Here is a 15,724-nt window from a genome sequence, read left to right on the forward strand (position 1 = left end):
CTTGGCTGCTCCTGTTAGAGGTCGCCGGCGGATTGTGATCCGCATTATTTATTTGGCACAGTTTTACGCCGGATGCCCTTCCTGACACGACCCTCCCTATTTATCCGGGCTTGGGACTACAATGCACTGGTTTATGCATCCCAGCGGCTAGGTACCTATAGGACAATTCAGTGTCTCCAATTAGCCTGGCTGCATGTTTTTGGACTGTGGGAGGAAACCGGAGCGCCCGGAGGAAACTCACACAGACATGGGGAGAACATGCAAACTCCACACAGAAAGGACCCGGACCGCCCCGCCTAGGGATCGAACCCAGGACCTTCTTGCTGTGAGGCGACAGTGCTACTCACCGTGCTGCCCTTTATTCCCACAGAAGGTATAATGACATAAAGGTATTGACATAGTTATTCAATATTTCATGTAACTATTTTTACATGTAGTTTACAGTTATGCATGAAAAACCATGCTTTATTATAATAATACAAATATTTTAAGCCATTCTGAAATGAAATAGGTAAAGAAAGCCTCAGCTGATGTTAAGACCAAATGATGTTAAGACCAAACCTCTGTTGTGTAGACTCAGATCAGAAGATGCTGATGAGAAACCTTTTTGTGTAATTATTCTTTAATAAACGTAAACCCAGACCAGTCTAAAATAAAATGTCAAAAGAAAGTTGCAATAAACCTTTGCTTTTGGGTATAATTCGCAAAATATTAAAGCAAATCAAATTAATACTGGTACCCAGTGATCCATGACTGATTCAGTTTCAGGCTTCAGTGATTCATTGCAGTTCACTGGAGTGAAGAGTCGATTCACATCAACGCGGTGTTATGTCACTAGTCTTGACAACATTTCTGATTTAAAAAGTGTTTTATTAATGAAGAAACGCAGCATTTTGCGTAAATACCAAATACAGATTCGGAAAACGTCAAAAAAGTAATGTAAGAGGTAAATTATGTTCCAGTTTGTGCTCATGTGAGCTGTAATGTTGGGTGTTTGTGCATGTTTGCTAGTTAGGCACATGGGTTGGTTTGTATAATTTGTAATGTATTACACCAGTAGTTGTATATTACCAGTTATATAATTCTAAAAAAAAACAATTTAATATCTACAACATTAGTGGTTTTGATGTAAATTTTAAATTTGACTCCTAATTCGTTTTTCTTTCCCACCTGATTCACTTTTGCAAGTGAATGAACACATTCGGTTGCTAACACTGAAAAATGTGCTTCTTTAATTAATTAATTTACATTTATTGTCTCCGAACGTGTATTGTACACATTTAATACAAGTTAAACCAAATATGACACGATTTTATGTTTATATTATTTGTTTATTGCAGCCCTATTGCATACCAACAAGTGACCTGTTATTGGTAATGTCATCAGTTCATGGAGAGTTATGAGTACTTCTTTAATAATACAGTAGTACATTTAGTTATATATATACACTGATGATTGGATAATAAAGCTCAATAACTGTTGGTACATTACTGAGTCCCAGGTTTGATACTGCTGTACATGAGAAGTTTGGCATTTTCTTCCATGTCTGCAGGGATTTCCTGTCTCACAAACCATACCAGTAAATAAATTACTCCTGTAAGTAACTGTACATTAGTTAGAAAGTATGTGACACCACAAGAATGGCTGGTGTCCTACATACGCAATGTGTTTGGAATCTAGTTGCCTTAAAATCAGTTCAGAATAAGGCTAAAATTAGGCACCAGGTGATTTACTTTAGGAAGGAATGACTGATGGTTTTTACCATATATATATATACAGGGGTTGGACAAAATAACTGAAACACCTGGTTTTAGACCACAATAATTTATTAGTATGGTGTAGGGCCTCCTTTTGCGGCCAATACAGCGTCAATTCGTCTTGGAAATGACATATACAAGTCCTGCACAGTGGTCAGAGGGATTTTAAGCCATTCTTCTTGCAGGATAGTGGCCAGGTCACTACGTGATGCTGGTGGAGGAAAACGTTTCCTGACTCGCTTCTCCAAAACACCCCAAAGTGGCTCAATAATATTTAGATCTGGTGACTGTGCAGGCCATGGGAGATGTTCAACTTCACTTTCATGTTCACCAAACCAATCTTTCACCAGTCTTGCTGTGTGTATTGGTGCATTGTCATCCTGATACATGGCACCGCCATTGGATGCACATGGTCCTCCAGAATGGTTCGGTAGTCCTTGGCAGTGACGTGCCCATCTAGCACAAGTATTGGGCCAAGAGAATGCCATGATATGGCAGCCCAAACCATCACTGATCCACCCCCATGCTTCACTCTGGGCATGCAACAGTCTGAATGGTACGCTTCTTTGGGGCTTCTCCACACCGTAACTCTCCCGGATGTGGGGAAAACAGTAAAGGTGGACTCATCAGAGAACAATACATGTTTCACATTGTCCACAGCCCAAGATTTGCGCTCCTTGCACCATTGAAACCGACGTTTGGCATTGGCACGAGTGACCAAAGGTTTGGCTATAGCAGCCCGGCCGTGTATATTGACCCTGTGGAGCTCCCGACGGACAGTTCTGGTGGAAACAGGAGAGTTGAGGTGCACATTTAATTCTGCCGTGATTTGGGCAGCCGTGGTTTTATGTTTTTTGGATACAATCCGGGTTAGCACCCGAACATCCCTTTCAGACAGCTTCCTCTTGCGTCCACAGTTAATCCTGTTGGATGTGGTTTGTCCTTCTTGGTGGTATGCTGACATTACCCTGGATACCGTGGCTCTTGATACATCACAAAGACTTGCTGTCTTGGTCACAGATGCGCCAGCAAGACGTGCACCAACAATTTGTCCTCTTTTGAACTCTGGTATGTCACCCATAATGTTGTGTGCATTGCAATATTTTGAGCAAAACTGTGCTCTTACCCTGCTAATTGAACCTTCACACTCTGCTCTTACTGGTGCAATGTGCAATTAATGAAGATTGGCCACCAGACTGGTCCAATTTAGCCATGAAACCTCCCACACTAAAATGACAGGTGTTTCAGTTATTTTGTCCAACCCCTGTATATATATATATATATATATATATATATATATATATATATATATATATATATACACACACACACATATACACACATATACACATAGTATATATTCATAATAAAGCTTCAAAATGTTGTTGACAAATGTATTTCAAAACTTGAAAGTATTGAACATGAACATGAAACAGAAAAACAAAACAAACATAAGTTCTGTAATGTTATATTGCAACACTAATGGAATCCAATAGTCCAGTTCCTCATTGGAAGGGAAGCATTTGAAATGTTTGGGTTTTGTTTTTCAGCAGGACTGAGCTCTTTCTCTCAGACATGATGGACACTGATCAGATCCTCTCAGGTTTGAAGAAAGACATCCGCTCTTTGCTCATCTCAGCTAAGCATGGCCTTTCTCCAGAACAGCTCAGGAGGGATTATCAGAACATGCTGGGCCATCCGATGCCCCTTAAAATCCTCGGCTTCCGCTCTGTCCTGGACATGGTAAAAGAAATGCCAGATGCTGTGCGTCTGGACTACACTCTCAACGGCACGGTGCTGTTGAAAGGTAACGGTTATAAAAGAGGTGACTCTTACATAAAATGTCTGTAGGTTTTTATAGGTTATAGAAATGCACCAGTTTTTTATACCAGACATCAGCAGACAGTGTGTTTGTCTTATACAAGGACATACAGTCTTTTCCAAAACACGAACTTACTTTGTTCCTTTGGAAGTTGCCTTTAACTATTTTACTTGGAAAATAAAGACATAAAACGCAGGCTGTCCTGAAAAAGTATTTATTTAGAAACAGAAATACACTGTTTGTATTTAGAAAATATGTTTTTTTATTTTATTATTTTATTTTTAAATTACCAGTGAAGGTTATTGGTGGACAAACAAGCACCTATCAAAAACAACAAGACCCCTGCATTGTCAGGTGGGAACAAAGTCGACTATAATCCTTAGACGAGCAAGTTACTTTAGCTCAAAGTACAAAGAGAACCATGCAAATGATTTTTAAATGAACCATGCAAATAAGGCAGACATTATTTTATAGCGTTATTTTATTTTATACATATATTTTTTTAAAACTCTTCTGTGTCAGCCTAGAAAATAATGGCCAGAAATAGTCTGATGGTGCTCTGATGTTCCCATGACTAGAACTGCATGTTAACATTTTAACTTGGTATTTGCTATTTTGATTATAGCGATTGGAGACGAGAATACAAGAGGCATTGAAGAGCTTGTCTCCAAGCAGCGAGACCACAAGATCAAGTTGAAAAGTGGACGGGTGGGCTTCTCACCCCATTCTTCCTATCACCAGCGCTCCTTCGCGCCTGTACGTCGAGGCACCGCTCCTCCTGCTGTCCCCGCTCAGCTGCGCTCCCAGCTCAGGCAGTTACTGACCCACGGCCCGGTCGGGCTCTCGGAGCTGGAGGCGCGTTACGCAGCCAGTTTCGGCAGGGCTCTTCAGGTCACACACTATGGCTTCTACTCCATCACGGAGCTGCTGGGTGCTGCCTCGGACTTCATCACAGTCAGACAGAGTCGTACTGGCTCGCTGCTGTTCCTGAAGACTGAAAACACTCCTGTCAAACAGATGTTTCCTAGCACAGGTGCTTCTCCTAAACAGTCTGCTGGAATATCAGGAGTGTTGCCCAGCCTAGGTAAGTTCATTAAAAGCTCAGTCTGATTTTCTATTCCACTATTTACCTACTGTACCCCAGTTTATGCTGTTCTTTTTGTTAGTGTGAATGAAAATGTGTGTAAAAGTAAACTGATTACTGACACTTCTGCTTTGGTATATTGCCCATTAATTTACTCTATAGACATTACGTAAATAAAGTGTATAAAGCAATGAACCAAACCAACCAGCTTAGGGTGAAATTGTGACACCAACACTCGGTATTTTAATGCCATTTTAGTGGTGTCTTGGCCATTAAAAATAAAGAAATATCACCAAAGTATTTGTCCCTGTGGGGGAACTCCCTACATATTTATCCATAGGCCATTGCTGCTGGCTCATACCAATGACGTCTACGGAAGTGTGACCTTCCTGTAGCTATTTATAGCTATTTATCAGTAATTTATTGGTATTTCTTTTGGGCAGGCATAAATATTTTATTGGATTGATAAAGGTTAATCGTTTTAAATTACAAGAGGTCATTTGGTTGCTTATTGGTGGATTATAAAATGTTGTTTTTCTGTAAAATATTTAAAGAAAAGTCAGTGATCAGCAACATTAAGCCTGAGGAGAAGCAAAGCTCTGCAGAGACTGTAGCAGTGAGACCAAAGGAACCTAAACGTGTGGGCTCTGTCACAGTACGTGTAAACAAGGAGAAGTCATTTGTGATGGCCATTGCAAAGGTTTCGATTTATTTCACAGTATTTATTGACAACATTCGGAATGCACTCACTGAACTCACGGTATTAAAAAAAAAGTTTTATCCTATAAAGTTGTATAAATGGCTTTATTTTCATGGTTACGTGCGGCAGCTTGAGAAGGAATTAAGGCAAAGGATTCTTGAAAGCGGGGATGCAGGAACGGTCAGCCAGGAGCTGAAAGACAAACTTCGAAAGGTCAGTCATGCAGTTCATGATTTTAAAATTGACCTTAGCTCTTGTTTTCCTCCCTAATTATCCTGATGACGTCTGTATGTTTTCAGGTGGTGGCTGAGCACAGCCAGGGAATGGCCATCCACCATCTTCCTACAGAGTACAAGGTACATACATCTGTGCTGATGTTGCTTTAGATGTATGTTGTATGTTTTAGCCTAAATACATCATTGTTATTGCACATGAAGAATGTCAATGCAATTAGGCCAGAATGGTCTAATGATTATTGGCCTGTTCTTACTTATTTGCATAAAAATCCACCATCAGAATTGAATCTCCAGATAGTACAGGATTTGTCACAGAGGAGTTTTCTTGTTGTTTCTGTTTCAGAAAATGTATGGTGAGGAATTGCCATTGGCCCAGTGTGGCTTCCTAAGTGTAACAGAGATGGTTGGTGCCCTAAGTGACACGTTCTACCTACAGCCAAGCACTGAGGATGGAGCAAAGCATTTACTCATCATGGACCACAAATCTAATCATCAGTCAGGTATTATGCTTACTTAAAATTCCACTTGATTGGTTGTGGACCTTTTCTTTAAGAGACTGATGACTAATTTATTAGACAAACTACAAAAGGAATGTATATTCCTTATTTATTTATATATTTCACTCAGCTTTATTCATTGATCTCATGCTGATCTTCACTTTATCAGGCGTCCAAATACTTGTGGCCATATAGTGTATTTATAGATGCATATAGTTTAAAGAGAACACAATTTCCATGCTCTAAGTGATGGCTGTTTGTCTGCTTTTCAGACTCGTCTCAAACTGACCAGTGTCCTTCAGCAGAGCTCTTAAACCTTTCCAGTGATGGACACTACTTCAGCTATACTCAGTCAGCCTGGGAGCCTCAGAATTATGGAGGAGAGTCTGATCGGTCTTCAGAGCCCGAGTCTGAGATCAGAATCACCAACAAGACCATCCAACAGGTGCATTCAAAGGTAGTCAGAAGTACGCTGTAGTGCCTGTAAAAGACAGTACAGTATCTCTAAATACAATAACATGGCATGTTATTTTTATTCACTGTTTTATAAGTTAATTTGACCTGATTTGATGAACAGATATGCTTAGTCAGATGTGTTTCCATTTTCAGATGGTGGACCTTTTCCCTCGGACGCTGGCGACTCATGGCTCTGTGGTTCCTTTGGACGCGGTGCGGTGCCAAAGGCTGAAACCTCCGACCCGCAGGAGTTCGAGGGAACTGGTGCCAGTGCTGGTGGAGAAGATGGTGTCACCCAGCCACTTTTACATTCGTTTTGATGAGAACCAGATGGCCCGGACTCTGGAGAACATGATGATTGAAATGAGGTTGGGATTCACCATGCAAAATATTTTGATTACACATGTCAAAAAGCAATTTTGCTCTTTTGAAGATTAAGGCTATTTATGATTTACTTTATATAAAGTATGTAGTACTTAATTAAGATTTAAAGACGTTTTATCACACAGCTCTTGGCCAGTTTGGCTGTAAAGAATTCTGAATCAACAGTAAAACTTCACCTGCACCTCTAAATATATCTAATGATGTGTGTGTGTTTAGAAAGTTGTGCATACCACTTTGTGTCTACTTTGTTCTGAGAAAATGAAAGTACGGTATGTGTTGTTTTGTAGGAGCTGTTATTCCTGCCCAGAAGTTGCTGAGCGTTACAGGCTTCCAGATGAGTACATTCGGCCTGGCCAGGTTTGCTGTGTGGCCCCCAGAGACATGTGGTTTTACCGTGTGGTGATATACCGGGTCATCAGTTCCACGGAGGTGGAGGTGTACTATGCGGACTTCGGGGACCTTACTACCGTCAATAGGAGCAGCCTTAGATTCCTTAAGTCAGTTGAATGAATATTTAGTGCCTGTCAATGAGCCAATTGAAATTTTGAACAGTTTAAATGCTCAACAAACGGTGTCAGACCTCACACCATGCATAGTGTCTCTTATTTGCGGATTACTCTTTGATTTTTTCCTTCAGGTCGTGCTATGCTGAGCTCCCAGCACAAGCTGCTCCGTCTGTTCTAGTTGGAGTGAAGCCGATTAAGGTAATCAATCTTCTCCATCTAACCAAGTATTAGCATTGTTGGTTTGTAATTCAATTCAAGTGAAGTAGCAAGTGTGTGAGTTCCCAGAAACTAATTATTTCCGATAGAATTTGACAAGGAATTAAATTTCAGGAGGTGACAACAGTTTTTAAATATCAGTTTTCTTTAGAGCTTTCTCAGAACTGCTAAGAAGGTTAAGAAAAGAGCGCAGGCAGGGTGAAGTGATTTGTGATAGAAGGGTGTCTTCACGAGTGAAAACGAAAATTTAAAAGACAGTAGTGAGGCCTGTTGTTGAATGGCTTGGAGGTGGTGGCTCACTGACAAAAACACAATAGAGGAGGCTCACAGAGATGAGTATGCTGTGATTTTTGCCGGGAGTGACGAGGACAGATAAGATTAAGGACAGGTTGAGAATAGGACGTTTTAGAGACAAAGTTAGGAAGGAGAGATTGAGATGGTTTGGCCGTGTGCAGAGGAGGGACTAAGCCAGGATTGCTATGTCGTGCACAGTCTTTTATTGGTGTGATTCCATCCAGCATCTTTCCACAGTTTGCTTTTCGAACATGATATCACACTCCAGTCACCTTGTTCTTTGTGTGTTTTTTGCTCATGGCAGGGTGTTTGGACCGAGGAAGCCGTCAGTTCGTTTCAGAGGATGTGTTATGACCGCACTCTGGTGGCTGCAGTTCACAGTTATCAGGAAAACTTTCTGCTGATCTTTCTGTGCGACACCCACACTGAGGAGGACGTTTACATCCACACTGCACTGCAGGCAGAGGGTCACGCTGTAGCCTGCTCTCCTGCTAGCACACCAGTCAATAATCTCTCCTTTCTACTGGCCATTCTTAAAATTACCCAGCACCATTTATTAGCCTTCTAATCAATATCATTTCTAAGTGTTTCTGTTTGTTTTATAGGTCTTACAGCAGTTTAACCCTGTGACTCTGTACCTCAAAGAGGGCCAGTTGGAGGAAGTAAAACTTTTCACAGCTAGGAATTCCTCTATTGGTGTGACAAATGAACAAAGCATCAAACTCCAGCCAGATACTTCAACCATAGTATGTTTTTATTGGGCTAGTATAATTTGCTGGTGTGTTTTAAGTCATATTTAAAGATGTGGTAGGTTAAAGATGAAATGTATATGATTTTTCATTTACCCAAATGTAGTTGATCACCCAAGACTTTTGGTGTTAAGTTTTTGTACTGGAGCTACATTGCTAATGTAAGGAGTAATATAACAAGTAAGAATGAATATGAAACTCATCTCAGTGTTTGCTTACTGAAACCTTGCTCCCCTTTTTCTCCCGATTTAGCATAGTCAATCTGTCTTCTGTCGCTCTGGATCCCTGATTGCATTTGAGGAGGGTATGTTGCTGCTCACACCTCCTCAGACACGTGCGCAGTCCCTTCTTTTCACCCATGCTTTCTGCACAGGCACCACTATCTGCTAACCAGGGTCCTTGCACAGCATTTGAAGACTCCACCCACATGGTCCTGTCATCCCACCCAGCAGACACGGTGGCCAATTATTGTCTGCTGCAGGCACTGCCAATTGTGCCCGCTAGATGGCACCCGATTCGAACTGAGGTGTTCAGAATCTTGGCGCTGGTGTGTTAGCGGAATATCCCACTGCACCACCTGGGCGCCATAACTTTAAATAACCCTACACATAGCACGTACCCAGATATTCAGATCGTACTAGCTGCTTGCATAGGACCATGTCTGTGTAGGTCATCATCTTTTACGTCAAATATAGGTCTATTAAACAAAACATCTACTTAATACCTAGTTTTCACAAGGATTTTGCTAATTATTTGTATAATTGTTGCAGCCTAAAACGCTTGGGTTTTTTTGCAGCTGCTTTTCTAAAAATGCAGCAATATTTGTTTTTGTTTTGGGTGACTCCTGAGTGGTGACACAAAATAATAATAATAATAACTTTCGTACTATCAGTGGCTTGAGCATCCCAAAAACATTTAAGTAAAATGAACTTCCAGTACTATCTGGTTACATTACCATTGTAGCTCCAGTACCAAACCCCAACAAAAGCGACTCATCAAACTGATTGAATGCTTTGTGTTAGGAAGCAAAATGCATCCTTTGAATTTTTTTAAATTTTTTTTTTTTTTTTGTGTTCGAACCACTCCTTTTATGGTACAGTATTGAGTGTCCTAACGAAGGAGCAGTTGTGTGTTCTGGGCAGCAAGCCAGATGCTCTTGCCTCTTTGTAAATTACTCAGGCTCCTAGGACCAGCGGCACACAGCCAGCCTCTTTCTGCTGAGACAGGAAAGTGAGGAATTAGAGAGACGCAGTATTGGACGGTGTTCCAGTCTTTTTTTAGGGCCCATATATCAGCTGTCATTTCCATGCTCGCTGCACTTCTCTGACTTGTATCGATCATGGCGTGAGGAATTATGTAGCGCATTTGTTGATGTTTCATTAGCATCATGGTGTGTGATCAATAGGGTACGTTCATAGTTAACTAATAATCGACACAGTTGATATGAAGACGTCTTCCTCAGGTTTCGAGAGATGGCACAGAGGAACCACAGCCAACCCAAGGTCTTCCTGAGCTGGAGTATATTGATGTGGCTCAGGTCAGGTTTAATAACACTTTTGGATTTCTGCAGATCACACACATGCTGTTTATTTAAGCTCATAGTGCATTCTCATTGATCCAGGGTGACAAGACTAATCCAGTTAAAGCACTGCTGAGTGAAGACTCTGCTAGCTTTAGTAACTGGGAGCAGGGATGGATGGATAAACCCAGTGCGGATGACAAATCCAGTGATCTTCAGAACTGCAAAAAGGAGAGTTCAAGTGTAAGCACCTTCTCCATAGTCGATATTATTTATATTAAAACAAGTACTCACTTACTGTACACCAGACAAGTATTTTGTATCTTGGTCTCTGACCATGAATACGTAATGTGATTATTTGCTTGCATTAAAAAAATCTTATATTGTGATGTTTATGAAACTTGTTCTAGTGTGACCTAAAAATTATTTAACTTCCACTAACAATTTAAGATGGAAAATAGGAAGTACACAGACAACTCGGGTTAGGTTTTGTGCAAATGACATGGGTATCTTGCACATCTGATACATTCTGCACATGATGCAACAGAATGGCTTCTTACTAAGAGAGTGCAGATGCTAGACTGGCCTGCCTGCATTATAAAGCAGTGTTACATCAGCGGTTAAGGTAATTTAATAATTATTGGAAGGTTGCTTTTTCAAGCCTTACCAATGCCAAACTGCCACTGTTCCCTTAAGCAAGGCTCTTTACCACTGTTGTTGTAGTCACATTTGTAAGTCACATTGGATAAAAACATCTGCTAAATGTTATAAGTGTAAATGAAATACAGTAACAACAACAGAGGTTGTTGAGATCTGTTTGAGATTTCCTTTTTAACAGTTTTATTGTAGAAAATGTCAGTTAGATTTATTGTCTATTATTGTTAGTATTGTGACTTAATAGTATAATAATAATAATAGTAATTAATAGTATAAACAATACAAGCTGGCTGTTGTGGGTAGATAAAATGTCTCAGTTTACACTGCAGTTTTGATACTACTTTTTCTCTCAGTTTTCATTTACTTTGGTTTTACCTGTCAGGTTCTGCTTCCTGCAGTCAGAATGTTATTTTAAAGCTTCATGAATTTTATTATGAAGCAGGATGTTAGCATATGTTCAGTGTTTAGTGCCGTCTGCCTCTACAGAGAGGAATGTAGCCCGAATGTGATTTAGCTCTGCTGCTTGGCTCGTTGTCATTTACAATAATCGTCTGTCCCTGGAGACCCAGCTTCAGTTAATTGTTAATTTAAAAGGTCATTAAAAGCCTGTGTGCTGAATCATTGAAAAGTCTTCTACTCTCGTCCCTCCAGGGTTTTGCTTAGCTAATTATGTTCCCACTCAAACCTTAATGCTGCCACTCAAGTGAAGTCACTGCTGCATACACTCTGATCTTTTTCAATATTGTATGTTTCAAACTTTGTTATTGTCCAGATTGTCCAACCGGTCCCAGAAACTCCTGCTCGGGAGAGTAACCACTGTCAGATGACCATGTCCAGCCTGCGCACCCTCAGCATGCACACTCCAGGACTGAACCTCACCTGCAGTGACCGTGCTGGTATAACACCTTACAAAGCCACTTCACATCTTCTCATCCAACATGTAGCGCGGAGATGACATTTACTCCTGTGCTACTGAATCATTTAGTTTTTTAAGGATTTAGAAAGCTCTACAAACTTTACCATCATTTCCACTTCACAAAATCTTCCCAGCCAGCTGTGCAAATTCTTTTAACAATGACTGACTAGTTAGTCATCAGTTCACCCTTAATTGACGGTTTTAACTGAAAGCCAAATTTAGCACTTCAGAGTCACAACCAAGGTCATGTCACATTGTCCTCCTTATTAATGCAGTCTTCCTTTCTATCCAGATCAGCCTCCTGAATTGTATCACCGTTCACCCTCCAGCCTGCTGTTTCCTGTCTTTAGTTCTGGAGACAATCTCGCCTCTGATACCCTCTTTCTTCGCCATGCCTCCCCTCTCGCGCTGAGCCCGTCTGCCCGCATGGCAGCCGGTTGCAATCTCCTCCACTGGTACAGACGCAACCAGAACTAAACAAACAACAGACTTTCTGCTGGAGTCTGCACATGCGGACCATGTTAAAGCCAGTTAAGCTATGTGTTCAGTGTTTATTTTATGTTATTTATATATATAAATATTTTTAGGTTTTCTTTTATATGTTGTATATAACATCTAAAGCCCTTCCTAGCCAAAAGAGGTAAATTATAAAAGGATTGTTAAAAAATTGATTATTGTTCAGGGAGGATAAATTATTTTAATGCCCCTTAAGTATTGATTTTTACGAATTTTTATTTTTTATGATTTTTTTGTTTGTAAAATCTAATAAAAACAATTTGTTATTTGTTAATTCTCTCAAACTGAAATGTAACTGATAAATTGAGCATTTGATGCCTGCAACACAGTCTAGAGTAACTGTTTGGTGCATGTTCATTGTTTTAGTTTTATTATTCTGATGTCTACAGAATGAAAGGAGACATAAAAACATACAGCACTAATGATGCCTGTTACTATTTATTATAAACATAAACAAATACTATGTTTTCAATGTGGACAAACATGTACGATTAAATTTTATAACCACCACCAAAAATTTGAACTTGAAAACTTGATCCAGATGAGATCACAGAAGTTTCAATATCATGTTTAAGCTGATAGTCATTTCAGCTCTAAAAAGCAGAAGTCACACATGCTGGTACCCTCTCATTTAGGTTCCTTCTCCAGTAGTCATTATTTACTGCATGTAACACACAGCTACACACTCACCAGGCATCTGGGATAAAAATCGCTATGTTTCCTGTGTTCGTTCAGTGTGTTGATTGTGTAAGTCCCTCAAAATAAATGTGACACAAGCATAAGTGCAGTAACATGCAATGGGTTGGTGCTCTGTGGTGGATCAGTGTCCTGTCTACATTGTATTCCCAGTCTGTTTAATGTTTCTGCTTTGTGTCAGAGCCATTGTATCCTTAACTAGGATGATGATGTCATTGGGTTATTGGTTTATTGGGCTATAGCTGTGCAGCACCAACACAACAGTTTTTGCATCCTTCACACGAGTATGGTTGTTATAATTAAACGTTGCACCCTTTGTTTGCTTCCTACCATCCTTCAATCTGCAAAATTCCCCTTGACACAGTGTTAAGTGTGAGAACCTTTGCTCGACTGAGCATCAGGGAAAGATTAAATTACCCAAACAAGATGTCAATAATCCAGTGGCATCCATAACTCTGTATTGAGGCAGACAGACAAGCCAGCTGAGGGCTCTGATCAGCAACTTAAGCTTTACATACCAGTGGCAGTGCCAAGCCATACAAAAGCTCCCTCATTTAGTCAATTATTCCTTTAATTAGAACTTAATAAGCTTGTTTTCACAAAACCCCAAGGAGAATCGGCCTCTTGGGAGGGAGCTGAAACACAATACCTAGTTTAAACTCAACAAGGTCAGAAATAAACCATATGAGCACAAGAGCTAAGAGTTAATTGGGCACAAAGCTCCTGGGTTGAGCACTGCTGTACAACTGCAATATTGATATTGTAGATCAATAACAACCATCAACATTGTGGTTCTAATTATATGGATTCAGTAAATGCAAAAGAACACTTACTAATTACTGAGAAAGGAATTTTATAATGACCTCAAATGAACTGTAAATGCAGAACAAACTCTTAAAACATCCCCTGCGCCCACCCTCATTCCAGTTGGTAAAGTGATGCTGCAACAGGGGTACAACATTTGGTTATTTTGGTGATGTCCAAGTTTTCCCGAAGACTGGCCCCCACATACACTTTGTCAGGGCAAAATCTCTGCTTTATTCTGGTCAGAGTTACTGCAGGGAAACACTGGGTGCAAGGCAGGTATACCCTGGACAGGGTGTCAGTCCATCACAGGGCTTCAACCACCTTGCATCCTTCCTTAGATATAGCCAATCATGTCTGTTTAGATGCCTGGTCAGCCAAAAGCATTGGTGAGATTGTAATCTGGATCTCAATGGTGGTGAGCTACCAGCACAATTCAACCTCCAGCACCAGTGTACAAGGTTTTAGGTGTTCATAACTTGATTGAACTGGTAAAATGTATTGAATGTATGAATCAATGAAGTTTGCATTTGCTTCTAAGCATTTTTCTGCTTTAATGTAATTGAACTAATGACTTAGGCTACAAATGTAATGAACTGTGCTAGAAATGCTGATTGACCTATAGCACCATGTAACTAAAACAAATATAACCAGCTGTATTAGTGTTAAAAAAATACTGTAACATTGTTTTGTCCAAACATGCTGCTGATTTTGAATGCAGTATGGATAAACCAACTTTGTTCACTTCAAAGGGAAGTTTATTAGAAATATAATGTGTCTGACTCAACCGGAATAGTGGGGGTTATTTAATTTGGTTACAATGCAGTGTGTTGGTTCATTCTTCTGTGTAATTCAGATACTGATCAGGTAAAAGCACACTGTCTGCACTGGAAATCACATTAACCAAGAGAACCAACAGACACAAAGGGTGACTCAGTTCCTATTGGCTTCCTGTTGCACGTACAGTGCACTATATGGTGTAACAGTATTTCATACCTCAAGTAGTGAATATATAGAGTGAGGAGGCCTGTTAACAATGTAGTGCAATCTCTTTCCACACCAGATAAAATGATAAGTAAAACTAAACAAATTATTGTGCAGGCGGGTTAAGTCTAGTAGATTTAACAGCTGTCAAAATGAACATTTTATTAGATAATTGAAATTAAACCCATCATAAATTGTTTTAGTAAGGTAGTGGGCCACTTTAAGCTGTCAGAACAGCTTCAGTACAATTTGGCTTTTTGAAGCCAAGTCTACAGTCCAGTTGTTAGCCAGGATTTAAATTTCCAGGTGGAGCCAAACACACCACAATCCATCAATCCACATCAATAAATGATGATCATCAAATGTCATCAAACTTGCTTCTAATGTCTAATGTTCCACCAAAAAATAAATCAGTGGGAAAAAAAGCTGGTTTCCAAAGTGTTGCTTATACATTTTGCTTTTCGACTACATAATGTCTTAAACAGCCTATTTCAACCTGACAGTCTTAAACATAAAACCCCACTTCAAAAAATTGTAGAAGCCTGTTCAAAAACATCAATGCTTAATCACTGTAATGCTTAAATATATTGCTTTTCCACTAACGGATTGTTCCTGGTCAAGCACTTTAGAGCCATTTATGCCTGGATGTAAATGAACATGGATGGAGATTGGTAATGGGGGTTGGAAAAATAGGTCTACAGGCTGCAGCTTGACAATATTGCTCCAAAAAAGGCAAAACAATTATAGTTTTGAAAGAGATACAAAAAATATTGCTTATAAAAACATAATGGAAATCATGAAAGACCAGCAGGAAAAACACAAGGTCACTTAGCTGGCTAATTAGCTGAATGTAAGTTTGGCATCAAAACCGTTGCTTAATGATAAGACTACTGACCTGTGTATTAGGAACATTGTTCAAAAGAATATAATA

At 39.9% G+C, this 15,724-nt stretch overlaps 1 protein-coding gene and 1 long non-coding RNA gene across 3 annotated transcripts; one reads left to right on the forward strand and one right to left on the reverse strand.

The window, feature by feature from the left end:
* The first annotated feature begins 879 nt into the window (after nucleotides 1–879).
* On the forward strand, nucleotides 880–12,731 carry tdrd5 (tudor domain containing 5). Of its 2 annotated transcripts, XM_063012781.1 has the most exons (17): nucleotides 880–946; nucleotides 3,308–3,564; nucleotides 4,205–4,663; nucleotides 5,218–5,363; nucleotides 5,493–5,576; nucleotides 5,663–5,719; nucleotides 5,943–6,099; nucleotides 6,369–6,553; nucleotides 6,706–6,920; nucleotides 7,224–7,433; nucleotides 7,574–7,640; nucleotides 8,257–8,454; nucleotides 8,558–8,698; nucleotides 10,164–10,238; nucleotides 10,323–10,463; nucleotides 11,650–11,773; nucleotides 12,086–12,731. In XM_063012781.1, the coding sequence occupies exons 2-17, from the start codon at nucleotides 3,333–3,335 to the stop codon at nucleotides 12,268–12,270; spliced, it is 2,676 nt and encodes an 891-aa protein (XP_062868851.1). In that variant the 5' UTR covers nucleotides 880–946; nucleotides 3,308–3,332; the 3' UTR covers nucleotides 12,271–12,731. The 2 variants fall into 2 exon arrangements, with proteins under 2 accessions (XP_062868851.1, XP_062868852.1); XM_063012782.1 differs by lacking the exons at nucleotides 11,650–11,773; nucleotides 12,086–12,731 and adding an exon at nucleotides 8,954–9,005 and having other exon boundaries at nucleotides 10,323–10,408.
* LOC134331393 (uncharacterized) lies at nucleotides 5,387–6,889 on the reverse strand. Its single transcript, XR_010015123.1, has 3 exons — nucleotides 6,658–6,889; nucleotides 6,386–6,577; nucleotides 5,387–5,555 (listed from the first exon to the last, which is right to left on the reverse strand). It is a non-coding gene; the product is annotated as an uncharacterized LOC134331393 (long non-coding RNA).
* Nucleotides 12,732–15,724: the final 2,993 nt, after the last annotated feature.

This window comes from Trichomycterus rosablanca, chromosome 17, assembly GCF_030014385.1.
Source record: "Trichomycterus rosablanca isolate fTriRos1 chromosome 17, fTriRos1.hap1, whole genome shotgun sequence".
Classification (NCBI taxonomy): Eukaryota; Metazoa; Chordata; class Actinopteri; order Siluriformes; family Trichomycteridae; genus Trichomycterus; species Trichomycterus rosablanca.

What these genes read in the sequence shown, in the direction of transcription:
- tdrd5 (XM_063012781.1), top strand. Translation starts at nt 3,333, where the DNA reads ATGATGGACACTGATCAGATCCTCTCAGGTTTGAAGAAAGACATCCGC. An exon ending in ATCTTCCTACAGAGTACAAG is followed by an intron (nt 5,720 to 5,942) that starts GTACATACATCT and finishes TTTCTGTTTCAG; the next exon opens with AAAATGTATGGTGAGGAATT. An exon ending in AGCAGCCTTAGATTCCTTAA is followed by an intron (nt 7,434 to 7,573) that starts GTCAGTTGAATG and finishes TTTTTCCTTCAG; the next exon opens with GTCGTGCTATGCTGAGCTCC.